The 24028-nt window shown below is 42.0% G+C and overlaps 1 protein-coding gene across 1 annotated transcript in view; it reads left to right on the top strand.

The window, feature by feature from the left end:
- Positions 1 to 18502, top strand: part of ERCC4 (ERCC excision repair 4, endonuclease catalytic subunit) — a 33370-nt gene extending 14868 nt beyond the window's left edge. The window contains exons 5-11 of the mRNA XM_075899346.1: positions 46 to 226; positions 581 to 709; positions 1702 to 1812; positions 4501 to 5083; positions 6676 to 6774; positions 7951 to 8063; positions 15111 to 18502. Coding sequence (XP_075755461.1) covers positions 46 to 226; positions 581 to 709; positions 1702 to 1812; positions 4501 to 5083; positions 6676 to 6774; positions 7951 to 8063; positions 15111 to 15844 — 1950 coding nt within the window. The 3' untranslated portion in view covers positions 15845 to 18502. The remainder of the gene's footprint in view (positions 1 to 45; positions 227 to 580; positions 710 to 1701; positions 1813 to 4500; positions 5084 to 6675; positions 6775 to 7950; positions 8064 to 15110) is intronic.
- Positions 18503 to 24028: the final 5526 nt, after the last annotated feature.

Here is a 24028-nt window from a genome sequence, read left to right as displayed (position 1 = left end):
GCAGTATGCGTTTGTTACACATAACTTTTCAATTTATTTTTCTAGACAATTCGTCACTATTTAGATCCTCTTTGGCACCAACTTGGAGCTAAGACCAAATCTTTGGTTCAGGATTTAAAGATATTATGTTCTTTGCTACAATATCTAACTCAGTATGACTGTGTCACTTTTCTTAACCTTGTGGAGTCATTGAGAGCAACTGAAAAAGCATTTGGTCAGAATTCAGGTATGCGGTGAACAACATTCTAGAAGTTAACACATGAGTGAAACCTTGATTTAAAAAAAAAAATCAAAATTCCATACTAAAGTCTCCAATCAAGCTTATGTACTTAGCCATAAGGACGGAGGTTTTATTGACAGTTAATGCTTTCACCCTCCTACTTAACTGCTGTTACTTAATGTATGAAAAATCATCAGAAATTTGCATTTTTATATCTTGCAAAGACGGCAATTATATAATGAGCATACAGCACAGCTGTTTCAGATGGAAGATTTTGGGCTTTCTTCTTTTGAGGGGGTTGACGTGGGCATTGTTGCAAATTACTAATTAAGTGTTAATATTGTCTTTCTCCACCTTTAGGATGGCTATTTCTTGACTCTAGTACTTCAATGTTTGTAAATGCTCGAGCAAGAGTTTATCATATTCCAGATGACAAAATAAGTAAGAAAAGCAAAGTATCTGAAAAAATGGACATAAAAGAGGAAAAAGGTATCAGAGCATTTTGAATGCTGACCTCTTTGTGAACTGAAAACTCAAATTCAATTAATTTGTCTTTATTCTGACATATATTAGCTAAACGATCCCTTCAAAAAATCTTCTTCAGCCAAGTTACTCTGTCAGTAAATGTTAGATTTCCATCTGTAAAAGTGGGAGAGCTGTGCTTTTTCCACTTGTGTAAAGTATTTTGTGATATAAAGGAAAGCCTTCTGGGTACTGTTAGTAGTTTGTAAAGAGCTCTAGGGGCAAAGTATGCTCCAGTTACCTAGAGACGTGAATTTACTCCATGCTGTTGCTAATTATAAGTCAGAAGTTCTAGCCTAGTACACTGAAAAAGATAAGTTCATTACTTTCCTCAGAAGGAATACATGAATTCACTGATTCCTTAGTTAAGTTTACAAAACCATGCTGTATCTAATGTTTTGTATATTTGTACTACAATATATCCCAGATACCCGAACTGAGATAAGGACTCTAGTGCGAGGTGCTGTACTAATATACGGAGAGATCATTTTAGCAGTAGAGAGATTACAATAGACAAGGCAAAGAATGGGAGAGAAAGCAAAGGCACAGGGAGGTAAAGTGACTTGCACAGGTTTCACAGCAGGTCACGGGAGGAGGCCCCGTGGTACCGTTCTTGAGCCACAAAGATGTTTAGTTTATTAGTCTGAGGTTATTTTCATTTTAACTAAGTGTGTGTTTAGTCAGTTATAAAAGTGAACATCATTAAAGAGGTTTTATATGCATGTTTAACTTTGCTTCAGAATAGCATTCATCCATGTCTATAAATAGGTTTATATAACTGTTTTCTTCCTTCATCCCCCAGCATAACAAGTTGTAAATGGGGGTTATGGTTGAATTTGCCAAGATCCATTACATTATCCACACCTCTCTGTGACGATCCATTATTTTGAAGTTCATATGAGTATGTTGACTGTATGAAAGCTGCTATATTAAATTAATTCTAATTTGTTGTATTTCAGAACTGAAAAGGGAACTGGTTTTAGAAAACAATCCAAAGTGGGAAGCCTTAAGAGAAGTATTGAAAGAGATTGAAATGGAGAACAATAACAGTGAGGATCTTGGTGGGCCAGGTGAGAGAATATGAAAATCTGTAAATTATCAGAGTCTAGCTATGTTTTTTCATTGGGTTAATCTTTTTTTTTTTTGAGAACAGAACTGATTATATTTCTGAAATATATTTTACCGATGTAATAGACGTATAATATTTGAGAGAATCTCTGTGAATGTGCCTTTGAACACATTAACACATTACAGCAGAAAATTTTAAAGTGCACTGGAAGAGGTGGGGCCTCAAGCAGAAGGGGTGGGACCAGGATACCCCCAGATTGGTCTGGGGGTAGAGGAGCACCTTTGCCCCCACCCCCAGATTCTCCCTAGGTGTCCATGCCCCCCTTGCGAGGGAGGAGACTTCCCGTGCTCCCCCGCCCCTAGGCCAGTCAGGGGAAGGAAACTTCATGTACTCCCCTCTCGCCCAGGCCCTGATTGGCCTGCGGGCGGGTGAGCAGCCAGGTCTCCACGGGCTGGATCCACTTGTTTGGCAGGCTGGATCCGTCTTGTGGACATCCTTTTGCCCACCCCTACATTAAAGTCTATAACAAACTTAATCAGTGTTGCAACCAACATTTTTTGTTGACTACTCCTTTATGATTGGCACCTGGGCATTCTGGCTCTGTACCACCATACTCTGATGCTATGGTTGCCACAATTTTATCTTTTCACTGTCCGTTTTCTTATTTTCATTTCCTTTCTGATGTCTCACTAGCCCTAGTGACTTCCTCCAGATGTTTCTTTTCCCCCCTCTTTGTTCTTCCTGATGGGAGCGCATTCTGCTCCTTTTCAGAGCCTCTTACAGGCCCTTAGCCACACAATACTTTAAGGAGCAACTCTATGCAGTGCCACTTGGAGGAGATTTAGAATGCATACTGGGACTCTACTGGTGGAATACCTACACGTTGGGAGCGTGCCTGCCTTAAAAAAATTCTCGGAAGCCAACCAAGCATAGATATCCATTGAGTTTTAATGGAACTTGTGATACTAAATCATGTAAAGTGCTTTTATAAATCCCACCCATAATATACCTAGATGAAGAGATTTCCTGGACAAGCAGACTCTTTGCTTCGCCATATCTAATAGTTTGTACATATAGTCAAATATCAAAGAAGGGATGCAATAGTTATGTAGGCTTTGCAAAGTTAATTGTATCTTGCTACAAACATATCTGTTTTTCAAAGAGCTAATAAAGTGGCTAATAAAGTACAGCTAATAAAGTGGCTCCCAACAAAGGTTCCTGAGGTGAAAACATTCCTCTACAATTTCTTGTTAAGTATGAGGTGGAGGATCTATGTGGAAAATAACTTCTTTCCCAGACAAAGCACTTAATTAACCTGAAATTAAGGATGAAAGACTAATTTCATCCCCCATATCCTTGAGAATAGCTTTCTCCACAAAAGAGAGAGAGAGAGGAGGCAGACATTACCCTTGACAATTAAAGTTAATCTTCCACTTTATCCTCAAAAAATCCAAACACAAACATACAGAGGATGCCAGTATTCAGTTAAGGTCACCCATACACCCTTATTCATTAGCCTGTAGTGGCTGTACATACTCCAGCCCTCTGACGAGGAAGACCCACAACATTTTTAAACACTACAAGATAGAATTCCCCTTTAGGAAATCCTCCAAACCCAACTCATTCGCACTCCGTAGGAGTGTAGCTGCTTTTCTAGATTTGGGAAGACACCATGATCTTGCAACAGGTTTAAAATCCGGTGTAATTGAGTCAGACCTCATTCCATCTTGTGAAACTTCGAATGGTGTCCCTAGCCTTTGTTTGTCAGAATCAAAGGCTGGAAATGGATGCCAGGAGAGGGGTCACTGGATGATTACTTGTTCTGTTCACTGCCTCTGGGGCATCTGGCATTGGCCACTGGAGGAGAGAGAATACTGGGCTAGATAGACCTTTGGTTTGATCCAGTATGACCGTTCTTATGTTCATTCTGAGTGTGTGGCATTTTACTTGACACCCCTCTACCCTCCAGTTGCTGGAAGTGCTGGATTGTGGGGAGGAAAGCGGGCATAGTTGCTTCTGACTAGCTCCTTTACTCTCTCATCTCTACTTTTCCCATAAACTATCAAATTCTATCAGGAGACAATAGGAGCACAAGTGCTCTTTTTTTCTCGCTTTCTCTGGTGCTCTTATGGCAGCATCAGCTGGCCCACTCTCAGCTGAGGTAGGAGTCCAACTGAACCAGCTTGAGGGGATGCTTCGGTCTGCAAAAAGAGTGAGCCATTCAGGGACTCCAAACGTCAATAGCACTGTGCACTTTTGTGTGTTCTGGGATTATGAATGCAGATGGAAAAAAACTGAAAATTAGAACAGGCTCAGTTAATGTGGTTTTGCTTTTTATTGCATTCCATAGTGCAATTATATGTTACAATATATGCTACATCTGTCTCATTTCAGTTAGTCACAAGAAAAACACTTCTGATTCTGACAGTTTAGGAGTAAAGAACAGTGAACTTTCATTGACTTTCTGTGCTTGGATTTTGTTCAGTTCAAAACAAAAAAATCATGCAACTTAGACTTGTCCCCAAAATTCCAGAGCAACTACTACTAAAAAGTGTGAAGACATTTGGCAAGCATACTCCTGAGATCATTTTAAAATAATTTATATCTTCGTCCAAGAAGATTTTTGAATTTGGATATAAAACAGTGGAGTGTAACAAATTATAAACATAATATTATTTCTTGATTGCAGGGCAAGTGCTTATTTGTGCCAGTGATGACCGAACTTGCGCACAGCTCAGAGAGTATATTACTGCTGGAGCAGAGGCTCTTTTAATGAGGCTTTATAACAAAACTTTTGGGAAGGATGAGAGAGCTGGCGAAGCATGGATCAAGGATAGAAAAGCTGTGAGGGCCAAAGGAAATGCCAGATTGGACAAAGAACCTCAAGCCAAAAAAGCCAAAGTTGAAGCCTCTTCAAAACAAAGAAAATTAATGAAGAAACAAGACTGGACTCTAACCCAAATGATGGGGAAAACAGAGGAGGAAAACATAGGAGAAGAGATGGAAGGCTACAAAGAATTAAGCAGCAGCCAAGAAATCAGTATTGACAAAACCAGACCTGATGATTTCCACCTAAACTTATCATCAGATGCTTATTATGGTATCTTCAAATCCCCCCTAACTATCATTCATCCTTTGCAGGGTTGTAGTGACCCTTATGCTCTCTCTCGGGTATTGCATGAAGTTGAACCAAGATATGTAGTGCTATATGATGCAGAACTAACTTTTGTGCGGCAGCTGGAAATCTACAAGGCAAGCAGGCCTGGGAAGCCCTTGAGGCAAGTTGATTTGGTAATAGCATAATTCAGTTGCACTAATTTTAGCTCTTTAAAAATCAAGACCAAAAACAAACTGTGAATTGTTGAGGTCTTTTGGAAGTTAACCCAGAAAATCAATTAATGGCTTTTAGTTTTTCTCTCTCTCCTTTTTTTTTTTTTTTTTTTTTTTTAGTTTAAAATAAAAAATGTAGATTGTACTTGACCCTTCTTAAAGTATTTTTTGCAGTGGATTTCACCCCTGCTTTAACAATTTATCAATACACCAGTAATCAGTTACATATATTATAACCTGGTTTACACTTGAGCTAGTGCAATAATCTTGATTTGCATGACTGCTTGACTTCTTACATACAGTAAATCCTAGTCTAACCTTGAAAGTTAATCTGCGGTAACGTAGGGTGTGTATTTAAAGAGGATTAAACTCTTGGATTAACTCCTTGACACTCTTATTCTTGAACTAGAATTGCTTATTCCAATTAATATAATCCACTTCCAAATTAAGCAGCTATTCCAGAACTCCCCATGTAAACAAGCCCTTAGATTCACAGGAATTGTTCTATGTATGGTAGTGCATACATAATTAAATATATATATATATAGTGTGTGTGTGTGTGTGTGTGTGTGTATACGTACACACACAGTCGCTATCATTATACTGGCATGTACAAGGGATTACAGTTAAATTATTATAAATATTTCTATTGATATATTTCTATAAATACATTATCACTGAGGTATCATTAATTTGTTGTACACATATATTCTGTGTAATTATAATTATACACTTAGCTGGTAAATGTGTTTATGTAAAAATTCAATTTTCACCTTGTATTTGTAAAGTTAGCAATACAGCTTGTAATGTTCAAGTTAGTGTAGAGGTATAAATATGTGTACACCTCCCAGAGAAATGAGTGTATGTCTAATACTAAGATAAGGCCAAAGTAAGGGGGTGGTATTTCAGACTAATTACAGCTATCCCAGTAGAATCCATATGAGTTGATTATGTGCATGTTTATAAAATAGAAACTTAACTTGTGCATGTTTATGCAATACTTGATGGCCGTGGTAAATGTGACACTTTTCTGCAAAAGCGGACCCATTGATTCCCTTGTACAGACAAGTTCTACTAAAATCTCAGTTGTTGTTCTTGTAACTTATATTCTTTCATTGGGCTTTATTTAAAGTATTCTCACCTGTTTATTTTACATGCAGTCTTCTCAGAAGAATGTTTATAACTGCAAGGAAGATACAATATAACCTCTCCATTTTTATTTGCTCCTTGCTTTTTTAAAATGACAAGCTTGTTTTGTAAACTAGCTCTGAGTAGGGAACTGACTTGTCCACTCCAGTTGAAGTCCGGAGTTTATCTAATACTTATCCATATTTTGGAAAAAGAGATGTTTGGATAGAAGAACTCTAAGAGATACATTTTGATCAGTTTAACTTTAGTGGAAGTGGAATGAATGGAATCTATTTGTAGTCAATTTTTTCAAGCACATAAAACTAATTTTCTCAAATATTGATGTTCATGTTGGTTTCGGGATAAAATTTTGTATTTTGTGACCTGAAGTACATTGTTTCCTGACCTACAGAGTTTACTTCCTTATATATGGAGGATCAACAGAAGAACAGCGCTATCTCACTGTTCTGAGGAAAGAAAAAGAAGCTTTTGAAAAACTCATTCGGTAACTTAAAGTAGCTTGCTAGCTTTTTTGTACTTTATCTGTTTGTTTTTCATTTTTTAATCTCCACATCTTAAATATATATTTTTTTTATTTACTTAAATATTTGTGGACGCTTCCCATTTTACTAGGTTTTTTTGCATTAAGCAGCGAGTCTTTTCTTGAGAACTGCCGTAATGGCAATGTCCTCTTCTGATACACCTGCTTGCCCATTTAACAGGCTCAAGCAGCCTTTTGTATGATAGTTACAGTTATGTACCAGTACTATATGGGAGACTATCTTAAATTATTTTCTTGGTTCTGCAATAATAAGTTTTGCAAGATACCAAGCAATGTATGGGGTTTTCATGGCTTTGTATAATATTTTCATAGGAGGGAGAGAACATTAAAATTATTTTGGGATAGTACATATTATCACAGAGTTCAATGTTTGTGCTGATACTCAGGGATAGATTATGCAAATGTTAAGTGTATTTAGTCCCATGTTGCAGGAGGAATCCCACACAAATCAAGATGAGGCTGCTGACAGAGTAAATTACTACAGGTTGGACCTCCCTGGTCTGGCACCTTCGGGACCTGACTGGTCCCAGATGAGGGATTTTCCAGACCAGAGGAAGTCATTTCAGGCCCCCTGCTGCAATGCATACCCTCTTTCTCCTCCCCTCCCTCCCCTGCCCCCACATCCCTTCCACTGGGCTTCCTGGCCCCTCCTCAGCCCAGCTGAGCCACACACCAGCTCCTGGTGCATCCCCACCCCCGAGCCGAGCTGAGATGCACATTGGCTCCTGCAGCCCAGCTGAGCTGTGCACTAGCTCCTGGCTCCCCCCTCACAGCCCATCCGCCCGTGCACCAGGCCCCCACTGCCCTACAGTACACTGAGTGTCTCTGATTCTTGAACATCTGTGGTCATGCAGAACACACATGTTGCTGGACCAGAGAATCCCAGATTTTAGAGGTTTGACCTGTATTCGTGATCTATAAGGATAGCAGAATCTGGTTCTTAACGATCTGGACGATAAAATAAATTGTAATTCTGATCAAATTTGCAGGCAGTACTAAACTACGTTAGTTCTGTACTGCTGTTTAGCCAGATATTTTGCTGTATTTGCCATACATTTATTCTTCAAAATCCAGGCAAGTAATTCCAAATGCTATTATTTTCTGTTAATAATTCTTCAGGGAGAAGGCCAGCATGGTTATCCCTGAGGAAAGAGAAGGCAGAGATGAAACCAACTTTGATCTAGTAAGAGATTCTACTTCTGCAACTGTTTCTACTGACACACGCAAAGCAGGTGAGTTCTAACAATTCCTGGAACTATTTGTAGGGCTTTGGGTTATATGATGAGAGGTGCTTAACAGAAAATTCTGGCGTATTGTTATTTCAGGAATCTGTCATGCATCATCTTAATGGTCTAGCAGATCTTTTTCTTCCGTGTCTAGGTAGTGCTACAAAATCAGTGCACTGTGCCCTTTAGCGATGAAAATGGAGTACCATGGATCGCTGTAGCAATGTCATGTAGTAAATCTAATCATCTTTGTTGCTAAGTACTGTAGAGTATTCCTGGACAAGAGGAAAGATGTTATGACGTGCAATGTACTGGTGTAACATTTCAAACTGTTACAAACTCAGTCTTCCAGTCTTTAAAGTAATAGTAAAACTCCCAATTGATTTCAATGGGCAAAAGAATTTGTCCCTTCTCTCTCATTATAAGAAATAGAATGGGAGTGGTAGCCATATCTTTCCACAAGAGCAAGATGCATCTGTTTCACATAAATTGAGGCAGGGAGGAGAGTGAACACAAAGGGTGCTCCAGTAAGAACGAAAGCTTTTGGCCTTTTCTTAAGCAGCTAGAAGAAGTTGAGGATTCTAATGAAAGGCTCAAATTTATAAAAGACATGCAGAAGTTAACTAACTAAAAGATCAATTAATAAGGCTAGAAAAGAAATAGGTGGAGGAGGATCAAAGTACAGGGGGTCTCCATTATAAGTCCAGATTACGTTCCTAAATAATGCAACTTACAGCAGAACAGCTTATAAAGGGGAATGAATACCCATAAGGAAGCTTGAGATGCGTTCCCAACACATTCAGTTCACATACGTGTATATACATATAATGTACCTATAACCTATACCTACATCCCCTCCACTCCCCTCTCCTCGAGCCAGGCACCCTTAGCCCCTCCCCCCACTCTAACCTAATACCAGGGTCCCGGAGCCGCCGCTGCTACTGCCCCGCACTGTCCCCTCCAGGCGCTAGGGCTCATGCGCTGAGTGGCTGGCCATGAGCACACGCTGGGGCCCGTGCACTGAAAGGCTGGTCATGAACAGCACCAGCAAGAGCCACATTTTTTAAACTAAACTCACCTACGTTGCTGGCTTTTGGTCCCTTGAAAAAGACTTGAGTGTATCCATACAACATATAATGATTTTAGTTTCCTTAATTGATGACATATATGTGAAACCATATCGAGGCAACTTATAACTGGGACCCCCTGTAACCAAATTCTTGCTATGACATCTTATGTCTTATCCCATCTCTGAATACCTATGTGTGTCATCTACTTAGACTGCACGTGTTTCGGGATAACAATCTGTTTTATTTTGTGTTTATAAAGTTCCTAGTATTCCTTTGGGTGCCATTAAGATTTTTTTTGTAGAGCCTCACATAATGCTCCAAGATACCTGACAGACCATTTAAAAATACATAGGCGAAAAATAATCTCTGTTGGGTTATCTGTAGTCTCTGTTAGTTGAGTTAGAATCATAGAGCTGGAGGAGATCTCAGGAGGTCATCAAGTCCAGCCCCCTGCCCAAAAAAGGACCTATACCAACTAAATCAACCCAGCCACGGCTTTGTCAAGCCAAGACTTAAACACCTCTAGGGATGGAGATTCCACCACCTCCCTAGGTAACCCATTCCAGTGCTTCACCACCCTCCTAGTGAAATAGTTTTTCCTAATATCCAACCTAGATCTCTCCCACTGTAACTTGAGACCGTTGCTGCTTGTTCTGCCATCTGTCACTTCTGAGAACAGCCTTTCTCCATCCTCTTTGGAATCCCCCTTCGGGAAGTTGAAGGCTGCTATCATATTCCCCCTCACTATTCTCTTCTGCAGACTAAACAAACCCAAATCCCTCTGTCTCTCCTCAGAGGTCATGCACTCCAGCCCCCTAATCATTTTGGTCGCCCTCTGCTGGATCCTCTCCAATGCGTCCACATCCTTTCACTAGTTGGGGGCCCAGAACTGGACACAGTATTCCAGATGTGGCCTCACCAGAGCCAAATAAAGAGTAATAATCACTTCTCTAGATCTGCTGGCAATTCTCCTAACGCAACCTAATTTACCGTTAGCCTTCTTGGTTACAAGGGCACACTGTTGACTCATATCCAGTTTCTCATCCACTGTAATCCCCAGGTCCTTTTCTGCAGAACTGCTACTCTAGCCTGTAACAATGCTTGGCATTCTTCCATCCCAAGTGCAAGATTCTACACTTGTCTGGATTCTGTCCCTGCTCTCCAGCGTATCACCCCTTCCCCTAGCTTAGCGTTCACTTGCTCTGGGGCTAAATTTGGTCCAGTTTATGTGCAGAGCCAGGTTTGTGGCTTAAATGTCCTCATTGCCTTATAAGGAGTCACTGTAGTCGCCTGGGCTAGTAATGTTTAGAAGTGCAGTAGAAGCAGTGCTATAAGCTTTCAAAGGTGGCAGGAAGCAGTGCCGTGGGCCTCCATCCAACAACTCCTCTGACTGAGAAACTGGCTCTACTAACTGACTCTGTAAGGAGGCCTGTCCGTTTTAGTCAGAGTAAAGGATGCCTGTTCTGTAAAGACTTAAGAAAGAGGAGGGTTTAAAACAGGGATGAAGAACCTTTTTAGGATCAGGAGCTGCTGACAGAAACAGAAAAATGAGTCAGAGGCCACACAAAAGTGAGCTCTGGGATGGGGCCAAAAATGAGGGGATTGGTGTGTGGGAAGGGTGGCTGCCAGAAAGAAGGCTTGGAGTGTGGGGTCTGGGCAGCAGGGAGGGTGCAGCAGCAGGTGCGGGTTGGTGGGTCTGGGAGGGCAGTAGTGTGCAGAAGCAGGCTAAGAGTGGGAGAGTGCAGGAGCAAAGTGGGGTGGGGGTCTGAGTAAGAGGGGGTGCAGGAGCCACTTCCTTCTCCCACCAGTGGGTTGGATCTGAACCCAGCTTGCTTGAATCTGGCCCATGAGCCCTCTCTTCATTTCCCCTTCCCCTCAACAGGGAGCTGGTGCTGGCACTTCAGCCCTTTGTAGGAGATTGTGGGGCTGCAGGGCTGTAGTGTCAGCGCCAGCTCCCTGATGCTGGGAGGGGGCCGTAAGCCTCGGGAGCTGGATCCAGACAAGCCGGGGGCGAATTCGATCCCCAGGCCTTAGGTTCCCCACTCCTGGTTTAAAATGACTCTGTCCTTTTAAAGCAGAGTCATCAGGCCTTCTTTACTTTAAATAGGTGTGCATAACTCCCATTGACTTGTAGGCAGTAGGTTTAATTTGCAAACTGAACACAAACATACTACTTAGAAAGTAGAAAAATGAAAATACATTAGGAAACTAATATGAATGTCCAAAAACTTGGTTGAAAGGTCTGCGTCTTACAGTAAGCAGAATTCAGCCCATACCTAATAAATGTGCAAATTATAGCCAACTGACAGCTCAATTGATGGAAGATTAAGGGTTAGTATTAGCCTCAAAAACAAATGTATTCCTTAATTTTGGGTGTGTCACAAGTTTCTTCAAAGGAGAGAAAAAGCCAATGAAGTGAATCAAATAAGAGGCAAACATTCTCTGGTGGTTGCAAAAGGAAGGAGATTTCTATGAAGAAGAAAAAAAAAATCTTTCTTTTGCTGCCACTAAAACTGTTTGTCCATGTTTCAATCTCTCCTGGTTTTTTTTCTCACCTTTTCTTAGAAATTCAAATTCCTTCTTCTCATGTTTGCCCCGCCATCATCTTCACAGCTCTGCCCCACCTACATCTTGGCTTTCATTTCCTTCATCATTCCCTCTTTTGCCATATGCTCTGCCTAATCTGTTCTCCATTATGCTTCATTTGTCTCCTCCCACTTTCTTTCATACTGACCACCTTCCACCCACACCTGGGACGTTAATTTGTGTGACAAACAGCATGACTTTTTTTCTTTTAAATCTCTCCTTAAAACTTACTACTTTCACTTAGCTTTCCATCATTTTTATCTTCACCAGCCCATCTACACCAGCTCTTGAGCCAAACTTGTTTATATTCAAGGGTGGGATCTTGTCCTCCTGCAAATATAACATGTAGATGGTATCGTGTTCGTGGGCACAGCCCACTTCTTCAGATGACTGGAGTTATGAGTGGGGGATATGAAAACTCGAAATAAATAGGAAAGGGGGGAGAAAAAGGAAGGAGGGTGTGAGACAGGGCATCATTAAGTATCTGGAGAATGGGTACTTAAACCTAAGCAGATCAAAGTAAATAGATAGATGCTAAGATAGGAAGGATATCACTCTCAGAGCTGTTAGCACCTTCAGTGGTTATGAAGTAGGTAGTGTCCTAGCCAGCCAATATCTCGACTGGGTCCATTAGCATGTGAATTGAATTTGTGGAATCACACTTCATCCACAAATTCAATTCACAGGATAATGGACTCAATCGAGATATTGGCTGGCTAGGACACGACCTACTTCATAACCACTGAAGGTGCTAACAACTCTGAGAGTGGTATCCTTACTGTCGTCTTAGAATACTAGGACTGGAAGGGACCTTGAGAGGTCATCGAGTCCAGTCCCCTGCCCTCATGGCAGGACCAAATACTGTCTAGACCATCCCTGATAGACATTTATCTAACCTACTCTTAAATATCTCCACAGATGGAGATTCCACAACCTCCCTGGGCAATTTATTCCAGTGTTTGACTACCCTGACAGTTAGGAACTTTTTCCTAATGTCCAACCTAAACCTCCCTTGCTGCAGCTTCAGCCCATTGCTTCTTGTTCTATCCTCAGAGGCCAAGACGAACGAGTTTTCTCCCTCCTCCTTATGACACCCTTTTAGATATCTGAAAACTGCTATCATGTCTCCCCTCAATCTTCTCTTTTCTAAACTAAACAAACCTAATTCCTTCAGCCTTCCCTCATAGGTCATGTTCTCTAGACCTTTAATCATTCTCGTTGCTCTTCTCTGGACCTTCTCCAATTTCTCCACATCTTTCTTGAAATGCGGTGCCCAGAACTGAACACAATACTCCAATTGAGGCCTAACCAGCGCAGAGTAGAGCGGAAGAATAACTTCTCGTGTCTTGCTCATAACACACCTGTTAATGCATCCGAGAATCATGTTTGCTTTCTTTGCAACAGCATCACACTGCTGACTCGTATTCAAATTGTGGTCTACTATAACCCCTAGATCCCTTTCTGCCGTACTCCTTCCCAGACAGTTGCTTCCCATTCTGTATGTATGAAACTGATTGTTCTTTCCTAAGTGGAGCACTTTGCACTTGTCTTTATTAAACTTCATCCTATTTACCTCAGACCATTTCTCCAATTTGTCCAGGTCATTTTGAATTCTAACCCTATCCTCCAGATTAGTCGCAACCCCTCCCAGCTTGGTATCATCTGCAGACTTAATAAGCGTACTTTCTATACCAATATCTAAATCGTTGATGAAGATATTGAACAGAGCAGGTCCCAAAACAGACCCCTGCGGAACCCCACTTGTTATGCCTTTCCAGCAGGATTGTGAACCATTAATAACTACTCTCTGAGTACGGTTTTCCAGCCAGTTAGGCACCCACCTTATAGTAGCCTCATCTAAGTTGTATTTACCTTGTTTATTGATAAGAATATCATGCGAGACCGTATCAGACGCCTTACTAAAGTCTAGGTATACCACATCCACCGCTTCTCCCTTATCCACAAGACTCGTTATCCTATTAAAGAAAGCTAGCATTGGTTTGACATGATTTGTTCTTTACAAATCCATGCTGGCTGTTCCTTATCACCTTGCCACTTTCCAAGTGTTTACAGATGATTTCCTTAATTACTTGCTCCATTATCTTCCCTGGCACAGAAGTTAAACCAACTGGTCTGTAGTTTCCTGGGTTGTTCTTATTTCCCTTTTTATAGATGGGCACTATATTTGCCCTTTTCCAGTCCTCTGGAATCTCTCCTGTCTCCCATGATTTTCCAAAGATGATAGCTAGAGGCTCAGATACCTCCTCTATTGGCTTCTTGAGTATACTAGGAGTATTCTAGGTCTTAGCATCTGTCTATTTACTTTGATCTGCTTAGGTTTAAGTACCCATTCTCCAGATACTTAATGATGCCCTGTCTCTCTCACCCTTTCCTTTTTCCTTTTTTTCTTTTTCTCCTCCCTCTTCTTCCCCTCTCCAATTTATTTTGAGTTTTCAAATCCCCTACGTATAGCTCCGGTCATTTGAAGAAGTGGGCTGTGCCCACAAAAGCTCATGATACCATCTACATGTGTTGTTAGTCTATAAAGTGCAACCAAACCATTTGTTGTTGTTTTTTCTGTAACAGACTAGCTCAGCTATCCTCTGAAGCTCCTGTAAATATGGAAACGCCCAAATACATCTGTAATATGATAAACAATCCAATTTGGGTGGCAAATGCTAGGAGTAAATATGTGCAGCTTCATACTACATTTTCAATGTTCCATGCTTTTTAAAGTGTAAGGAAAACATTATTTTCCTTGAGTACAACTTTTTTGCCTAAATTTTCCCAATGTGTTTAAATAGATTTTTATTTACAGATGAATAAAAATGCTCATTATCAACCAGTTGAACCATCATCATTCAGTAGCTATTTTCTATAGTTTTAAATTCCTCTCATAAGACTCACAGATCTTGCAAGATCTTCTTATATGATTTTCAATGCTTAATGCTGCTGCATTGTAAAATTTTGTCTAGTAGGTGCAGACTAGTTTTGTGTTGTTTTGTTAAATTGGTGGCAAGTTGATTCAATGGCATAGTAAAATCCTGCACTAAATTTGGAATCTCTGGGGTGAATGCGTGGTATCCATACACTTTGAAAGCACTGAAAATATCCTAAAGTGGGTTTTTTCAATTAGAGGCTTATGAAATACCCCAGTAATCTAAATGTGGCATGAATACCCTAATTTTCAAACTATATTACATATTGGTTTGTAGGATTTTTCTAATGTTATATAAATGACAGACACTGAACGTGGATATTTTATTAAAGTCTTTGAAGAATTTTAATTGTGTTGTCTTCTGCAAAATGCAGCAGTATGTTTAGATATAGATAAATAGGTATAGTCTGAATTAGGTCACACACATGAGAGATTCACTATAAACTGTTTGTTCATTAGGTGGACAGGAGCAGAAGAGTGTTCAACAAACTATAATAGTGGATATGCGAGAATTTCGCAGTGAGCTTCCATCTCTGATTCATCGTCGTGGTATTGACATTGAACCTGTTACGTTGGAAGTTGGAGATTACATTCTCACCCCTGATATCTGTGTGGAGCGGAAGAGTATCAGCGATTTGATCGGTTCCTTAAATAATGGGAGGCTTTACTCCCAATGTATTTCTATGTCTCGGTATTATAAGCGACCAATTCTTTTGATAGAATTCGACCCTAACAAATCTTTCTCTCTCATGTCACGAGGCTCTCTACATCAAGAGATTTGCAGTAATGATGTTACCTCTAAACTCACCCTTCTTACACTTCATTTCCCAAGACTACGTATTTTGTGGTGTCCGTCTCCACATGTCACTGCTGAGTTGTTTGAGGAGTTGAAACAGAGCCGGCCACAGCCTGATGCAGCAATAGCAATGGCCATCACTGCAGATTCTGAAATCGTTCCTGAGTCGGACAAGTATAACCCTGGCCCACAGGACTTTTTATTAAAAATACCAGGTGTAAATGCCAAAAATTGCCATGCCTTAATGAACCATGTTGAGAGCATTTCAGAGCTAGTAACTCTGTCACAGGATAAAATCTCAGAAATTCTGGGTAACGCTGTCAATGCTAAGCAGCTTTATGACTTCATTCATGTATCCTATGCAGAGGCCATTTCTCAAGGAAAAACTAAAAGATGATTAATTAGGCCATACAGGTGTTGTCCCTTAAATAGTATATTGCTAAAGTTTATTAGAAATTCATTTTCTCTTGATATAGGCAAGGGGCAATAATTTTTGATGGGGGGGCACTCCAAGGTTTACGTAAGTGGTCAAGGGCACACTTTTTTTTTTCTTTGGGGAGGGGTGCAGGCTCTGGGATGGAGGTTGGGCTTGGAAGGGAGCTTGGGGTAGAGGAGAGGGTGTAGGGTCTGAGAGGGAGTTTGGGTGAAGGAGGAGGTTGTGACCTGGGGTAAGGGATTGGGGTGCAGGGCCTGGGAGAGAGTATGAATGCAGGAGAGGATTCTGATCTGGGAGAGAGGTGTAGAAGTGGTTGCAGGATCTGGGAGGGATTTGTGGATCTGGAGTGGGGGAGTTGAAGGGGTGCAGAGGGTGTGGGTGTGTGATCTGGGGCAAGGAGTTGGGGAGGAGGTGGAGTCCAGATGCAGGCTCTGGCCAGGAGGTGCTTCCCTAGCAGACTCCTCACTAAGAGGGTAGTAAAGCACTGATTACCTAGAGCGATGGTGAATGGAATCTCCATCCCTAGTGGTTTTTAAGTCCTGGCTTGACAAAGCCCTGGCTGGGGTGATTTAGTTGGGGTTGTTCCTGCTTTGGGTAGGGGGTTGGACTTGATGACCTCCTGAGGTCTCTTCCAGCCCTGGAATTCTATGATTCCTGGCCAGGAGCCCAACGGGCAGCACTTAGAGGCACCTGGTGCAAGAAGCTGGCCTCTTTGAGTGACTTGGGGTTGCAGTAAGCAGAGAGCCTGCCTGAAGTTTCTGGCGGGCTACAGGTGGGATCCAAAAGCTTGGCAGGCCAAAGCCAGTCCACAAGCTATATTTTGCCCACCCTTGGTATAGACATTTCCATGAAATTTCAACATTTCCAAGGCCTTATTTGTTGAAAACAAGTTTTGTGTACAAGAGTTGTCTCTAAACAGCATTCATTAGTGCATCATTTTGTTCTCCCTCGTGTCTTTAACTCTGGAGTAGTACAGCTTTAAATGAAGAATGTCTTAGGACCTACCATAAGCACTAAAGGATGAAGAAGAATCTCTTAAAACAAGAGAAACTGGCTATAGACATGTGCATTCTGTCTTACATAAGTGAAGATGTGTTCAATTATTGGTGGAATACATGTGTCATCTTGCACAATATGTTGCTTTTTCCCTTGATATCCATCAACCACCCTGTCTATCAACATGATGTGAATTCCCCAAATTACAGCTCTTCCATTCGTAGTGGAGCAGCTGTTAAAATGTGCATAATCCTGTACCTCTGTTTAAAGAAAAATTATGTGGATAGCTCATTAATTGACAATCCTTAGGTTTTAAACTCCTATCAGAAGTGTTTGTTTTGGTCATAAATATGATTACATAAAAGCGGCAGCCTCTTGGGTTTGTTGATTTTTTTTGTTTCATATAAATATTTTTTCCTAGCATATAAAATGATTGTTCCAAAGTAAAAATTCTCTTGAAAAGTGAAGTTTTTTTAAAATCTTCCCTCTGTTAAATGTCTTAATACTTTGCACTTGTGTGCCTTGAATGGACAATATGTATATTCATTCAGTGCTACTACAACTTGTCAGCTGAGAACTGACTTTTTAGCATTTTTTATGTAGCACAGAATAGGAAAAGAAAATGTCTGGAGTAATTTCTTTGTCACTTGTACGTTCCGTGCAGAGCTTTGAAATGACAGTTGCATACCAGAGCTAGGGATGTTAGCAGTTACCTGGCAAACTGTTTTAACCAATAAATGGTCCCAGTAAATCACAACAGGACCCCCGCCAACGTGCTCTGCATTTAAAACTCAGCCTGGCAGGCTAGCTCAGTCCCAGCCCACCGGTCTGAGTTTTAAATGAAGAGCACAAGGGGAGCCACCTGCCGCCGGTGCAGAGGCAGCAGGCAGGAACTGGTACGTGCGGGGAGCCAGTTTGAAAACTGGCTCCTAACTGCTGCCCCATGCTGCTGCCTCTATATCAGAGACAGCAGCGCAGGATGGCAGCAGCCCCGGACTCCCTGAGGACAGAAGTTGCTCAGGCATCCCAAGGGCTTGCTGCTCTGTGGAATTCTGAAACAGCCTCCTTCCGCTGGGAGCTTGTGGGGCCCCCTCACACAGGTGCTGCTGTGCAGGGTGACGAGGGGCTCCTCAAGAGTGGGGCTGGGAACTGATAGCTGCCCACCCCACCCTCATGGGGAGCATTTTAGTAACTGTGTAACTGCTAAGAATTGTTGCAGTTTACACAATTACTTGATTTCTAACATCCCTAATCAGAGCCTGCTTTTGCAGGGGTATATGCATCTTCCAATCATTAAGCATTAATACTTAACATTTACAAAATATGGATTTGATTGAATTCACTGATTTGAAACTTGTATGTTCTACAGTACAGAAAAATGTATACAGTTACTGTAGTTTGACATTTGTAGGCTCATGATTTTTACTGTGCGTTGTCATTTAGTGTTTATATACATAAGTATTTAAGTTACCAGACAATTTGTCATTAAATGCTTCATTCAGGGATTCTTCTAAGTTTACTATTTATTGCAGGCCTTCACATGGAAAATTGTATTCTATTAATATCGAATTCAACATTAAATATGTTTTGATTCTAAGTGAAATAAACCAAAAACTAAAATTTTGCAGTTATAATGTTGTGCTTCTGTCATCCCATTTGATTAGTTATTACAGGGGTCTGCAGGATTTCGGGAAATGTGGTTCTGAATTCCTTTACGTAGCTTTTTAGAGACCTAACAGGCTAACTTTTTCGCCTTGGTATGAAAAGATATTCTTTCATGGCTAAATGTAAAGCTCTTTAGCTGGTAATCTTAAGAAGGTGCTGTTAATTATCCTGAATCTCACAGGTGGTTGTAAGACAAGAAAAGTCATGTCTATTAATCTTCTTATAAAGATTACTTAGGAAGGGACAATCAGTTTCACACATTCAGAATGGAAAGTGGCTGTCTAGAAAGGAGTACAGCAGAAAGGGATCTAGGGGTTATAGTAGACCTCAAGCGAAATATGATTCAACAGTGACACTGTTGCAAAAAAAGCAAACATAATTCTGGGATGCATTAACAGGTGTCTTATGAGCAAGACACAAGAAGTCATTCTTCCACTCTACTCTTTGCTGGTTAGGCCTCAGTTGGAGTATTGTGTCCAGTTCTGGGCACCGCATTTCAAGAAAGAGGTGGAGAAATTAGAGAGGGTCCAGAGAAGAGCAACAAAATTGATTAAAGGTCTAGAGAACATGACCTATGAAGGAAGGCTGAAAGAATTGGGTTTGTTTAGTTTAGAAAAGAGAAGATTGAGGGGAGATATGATAGCAGTTTTCAGGTATCTAAAAGGATGTCATAAGGAGGAGGGAGAAAACTCGTTCGTCTTAGCCTCTGGGGATAGAACAAGAAGCAATGGGCTTAAACTGCAGCAGGGGAAGTTTAGGTTGGACATTAGGGAAAATGTTCCTAACTGTCAGGGTAGTCAAACACTGGAATAAATTGCCCAGGGAGGTTGTGGAATCTCCATCTCTGGAGATATTTAAGAGCAGGTTAGATAAACGTCTGTCTGGGATGGTCTAGACAGTATTTGGTCCTGCCATGAGGGCAGATGACTGGAGTGGATGACCTCTCGAGGTCCCTTCCAGTCCTAGTATTCTATGATTCTATGGTTACGTATGTCATGAAAGTTTATCATGCCTACTCCTTCAGAAAAGTAAATAGTGGAACAAGCTTCAAAACTAGGATGCCCATCTATATATTCTCTAAGTATGTATCGCTAAGGCAGTACAGGAACTGTCATTAATTGTACTGCCAGTTTGCTGGATCAGCTCCCCCATGTTTCTCCAATTGCACATAGTGAAAGTACAGGACTTTTACAGTGATACAGTAATGAAAATCACAGGTGGTATGAGTAAATCAAGTATAATATTCGCTTAATATTTAAATTTTTTGTTGTTGTTTCTGTAGAGTGAATTTAGCATTAGTTTATAGTGGACTTCTGTGTTTTTTAATGAAAACTAGCATTTAGTATTGGTACACTATTATTTATTTGTAACATAGTGTGACGGGGCAGGTGGGCCACCCGCTCTACCCCGCACTGGGATGGACATCAAGGCGGGGGGCGAAGGTCCGGAGGGGGGATTAGGCGGCTAGGGGCACGCCACCGAGAGCCAGAGAACTGCGCCGAGCGACGGCACAGCCGTCAGCCCACAGCACAGTCCGACGTCTCCCCGTGACGTCACCAGGGGCGCCGGCCGGGACGCCAAGGAAGGCGGGGCCACGGACACGGAAGTGACGTCGGCCCAAGACGCCGACCGGTGGGGAATTCAAAAGAGGGGGGAGTGCTCGGCCCTGGGAGGAACCCCAGGCCTTAACAAGGAGTCCAGGCCCAGAGAGGCCCAGGCCACTAGAAGCCCTCCGGAGTAGAAGACGGAGGGTAAGTTTATCCCCATGCTGGGGGAGCTGGTGGAGGACCGACCAGGAAGAAGGGACCCAGGGCGGGGCCGCGAACCCCGCAAGTGGAGGGTTTGGGGAATCTTGACCCCCTCCACTGACATGGGTCGCACGTCCCAGTCTTAGGGCCCTGGGTCGGGGCTTGGAGAGAGGGAGGGCCCGAGCCCCCTTCCCGGTCCCCTGGGATCCGTGCAGGCTTGGATCACGCCTAAAATACGAGAGATACGCTGTGGCCAGGAGGCCGACCGCAGGGTAAACCTCCAATATAGGACGACTACCCACCCAAACTCGGGGTGGCCTTTAAGGGGACGATTACACATAGTTACATACAGGCCTTATTTTTCTCAGGCCTCATGGGACAAAGGGGACTCAAATTTTAACATTTTTCTACCAAGTCATTTCCATTTATTATACACCTTGCAGTTATAAAAGAGACAACCAAAGAAGCTATATATACCTGCAAAGACTTGATTTAAATCATTGTGGGACCTTGGGCCTTTGCCAATCTTTTGGTCACATCCAAGTTTTCATCTGTGTGACTGGAGTAGCTTCTGTGATTAAACAAAAAACAGGACTATGTAGCACTCTAAAGACTAACAAGATAGTTTATTAGGTGATGTGCTTTCGTGGGCCAGACCCACTTCCTCAGGTCAAATAGTGGAATAAAATTGTCACAACCATATATACCAAAGGATACAATTAAAAAAATGAACACACATGAAAAGGACAAATCAAATTTAAAACGAAGGGAGAATCCTCTGAACTCATTCATGCTTAAATTCTCAAGTGTAGTCTTAAAAGATTGTCTCAATGACTTGATTACCTGCATCCTGCTTCAAAGACCTTTTAAGACTACACTTGAAAGAGAATCCTCTGAAGTGTCATTCCTGCTTAAATTAGACACTTTACATTTAAGCTTAAACAAAGACATCAATTATCTTACCCATTACAAAGATAGCTTCCCCAATTATCACCTCTAACTTGAGACCATTGCTCCTTGTTCTGCTATCTGTCACTACTGTGAACAGCCTCTCTCCATCTTCTTTGGAACCTTCCTTCAGGAAGCTTGAAGGCTGCTATCAAATCCCCCCTTACCTTTCACTTCTGCAGATTAAATAAACCCAAATCGCTCAGCCTCTTTTCATAGGTCATGTGCTCCAGCCCCCTAATCATTTTGGTTGCCCTCTCCAATGCGTCCACATCCTTTCAATAGTGGGGGAGCCCAGAACTGGACACAATACTCTAGATGTGGCCTCACCAGAGTCAAATTAAAGGAGAATAATCACTTCTCTAGATCTGCTGGCAATGCTCCTCCTAATGCAACTTAATATGCCATTAGCCTACTTGGCTATAATGGCACACTGTTGACTCATATCCAGCTTCTCATCCACTGTAATCCCCAGATCCTTTTCTGCAGAACTGCTACTCAGCCACTTGGTCCCCAACCTGTAACAATGCTTGGGATTCTTCCATGCCAAGTGCAGGACTCTGCACTTGTCCTTGTTGAACCTCATCAGATTTCTTTTGACCCAATCCTCTAATCAGTCCAGGTCGCTCTGCACCCCATCCCTGCCCTCCAGCATATCTACCTCTCCCCCTAGCTTAGTGTCATCTGCGAACTTGCTGAGGGTGCAATCCATCTCTTCATCCAGGTCATTAATAAAGCTGTTGAACAAAACCGGTCCTAGAACTGATCCTTGGGGCACTCCTCTAGAAACCGACCGCCAACCTGACATCAAGCCATTGATCACTACCTGTTGGGCCCAACAATCTGGCCAGCTTTCTGTCCATTTTACAGTCCATTTATCTAATCAACATTCCCTTAACTTGCTGGCAAGAATATTGTGGGAGACCGTATCAAAAGCTTTGCTAAAGTCAAGGTATATCACATCCACTGGCTTTCCCATAAACGCAGAGCTAGTTACCTCATCATAGAAGCTAATCAGATTGGTCAGGCATGACTTGCCCTTGGTGAATCCATGTAGACTATTCCTGATCACTTTCCCCTCTTTCAAGTGCTTCAAGATGGATTCCTTGAGGATCCCCTCTGATTTTTCTGGGGACTGAGGTACGGCTGACTGGTCTGTAGTTCCTTGAATTGTCGTCCTTCCCTTTTTTAAAGATGGGCACTACGTTTGCCTTTTTCCAATCATCCAGGATCTCTCCCGATCTTCTTCCTGGTAATCCCCTTCCCCACTTACCTCAAGGCTTTGGTCACCATCCCCAACAAACCTAGTTTAAAGCCCTCCTCACTAGGCTTGCAAACCTGCCCATGATGATGCTCTTTCCTCTCTTGGTTAGGTGGATCCCATCTCTTCCCAGTAATCCTTGTGCCCGGATCAGAGTCCTATGGTAGAAGAAATCAAAGCCCTCTCTCCGACACCATGCGACACCATATGCGCAACCATGTATTTACTTCCTCAATTCGACGATCCCTACCTGGACCTTTTCCTTCAACAGGGAGGATGGACGAGAACACCACTTGTGCTTCAAATTCCTTGATCCTACTTCCCAATGCTACATAATCTGCTGTGACCAGCTCAAGGTCATTCTTGGCCACGTCCTTAATTCTAGCACCTCATAAAGCAGCACACTTCTCAAGATTCCAGGTCTGGATGGCAGATGGATGACTCAGTCCCTCTTAGGAGGGAGTCCCCGACCACCACCTCCCATTGTCGTCTTTTGCGGGGGGGGGTCGTGGAACCCCCATCCCTAGGGCTAAGCATCCCATGCCTTCTGGTACATGGGGTCTCCTTCTGATTTCTTCCCTGAGAAGTCCCTGCCAAAGCACTCTCCAGGGAGCGTGTCTGTGCAGGGAGCCTGAAAGTAGTTAGTTACCTCTACAGGTATAGAAGATACCTGAGTTGGTCGTCTTCTCTTAGAGGTTACATGCTGCCAGTTTTCTTCCTTGTCCTGTACTGCCCTCACTGGCTTTTCAGCATGCTGTGTCTGCAGGATTAAATGTTGCCTTCTATCAAGGAAGTCTTTATCTTCTCTGATGGCACATAGGGTTGATACTTGGGCCTCAAGACCTCTAATTCTTTTCTTCTAAATTGATGAGCAGCTTGCACTTAGTGCAGATGAAATGCCTTTTATCTTCTGGGAGTAAGACAAACATGGTACTTGCTGTGCAGGTAACAACAGCAGACTTATCACTATCCATACCTGCCTTCCTTCAGAGAGATTCCTCAGATGGAATGGAAGGGCAGAAGAGAAAAAAAGTAAGGAAAAGACCATCAAACACTGTGTAGGGTAAACTCCCAGGTAAACTCCCCTATTGGCTCCTGCTCTGTTGGCTCCTTGCTACGTTCTCTCTGGCTGCCTTTTTATAAGACTGAGGCTAGGTCCAGCTCAAAGTCTTGCCTCTAATCCAATCTGCTGCTGAAGGCCTACTTGGAACAAAGCCCTCCCAATTCACACTTTTCAAACTTTCCAACTGCCGCTCTTTTCAAACCACCACACACAGTCAAACAAATGCTCACAGACAAACACACACTTTGATATGCACCCTAAATAACACCCCCAAACCACTGTTATATAATATGAATTGTGAATTGATATACAATCACAATTTTGTATAACCTTTAGCGAATTAATTTATTGTGTTCCTGTGTTTTTAAAAAAAAACCTTTATAAAAATGAAGTGACAATTTGAAAGTGGTGGAAGTAAGAGATTGGGGAAAGCAACAGAGTGAAGCAGCAGTTAAGAGTTTAAA

Source organism: Pelodiscus sinensis, chromosome 16 (genome assembly GCF_049634645.1).
Source record: "Pelodiscus sinensis isolate JC-2024 chromosome 16, ASM4963464v1, whole genome shotgun sequence".
Lineage (NCBI taxonomy): Eukaryota > Metazoa > Chordata > Testudines > Trionychidae > Pelodiscus > Pelodiscus sinensis.
Note: the sequence above shows the minus strand (reverse complement) of the source record. Positions and strands in the feature narration are given on the sequence as shown.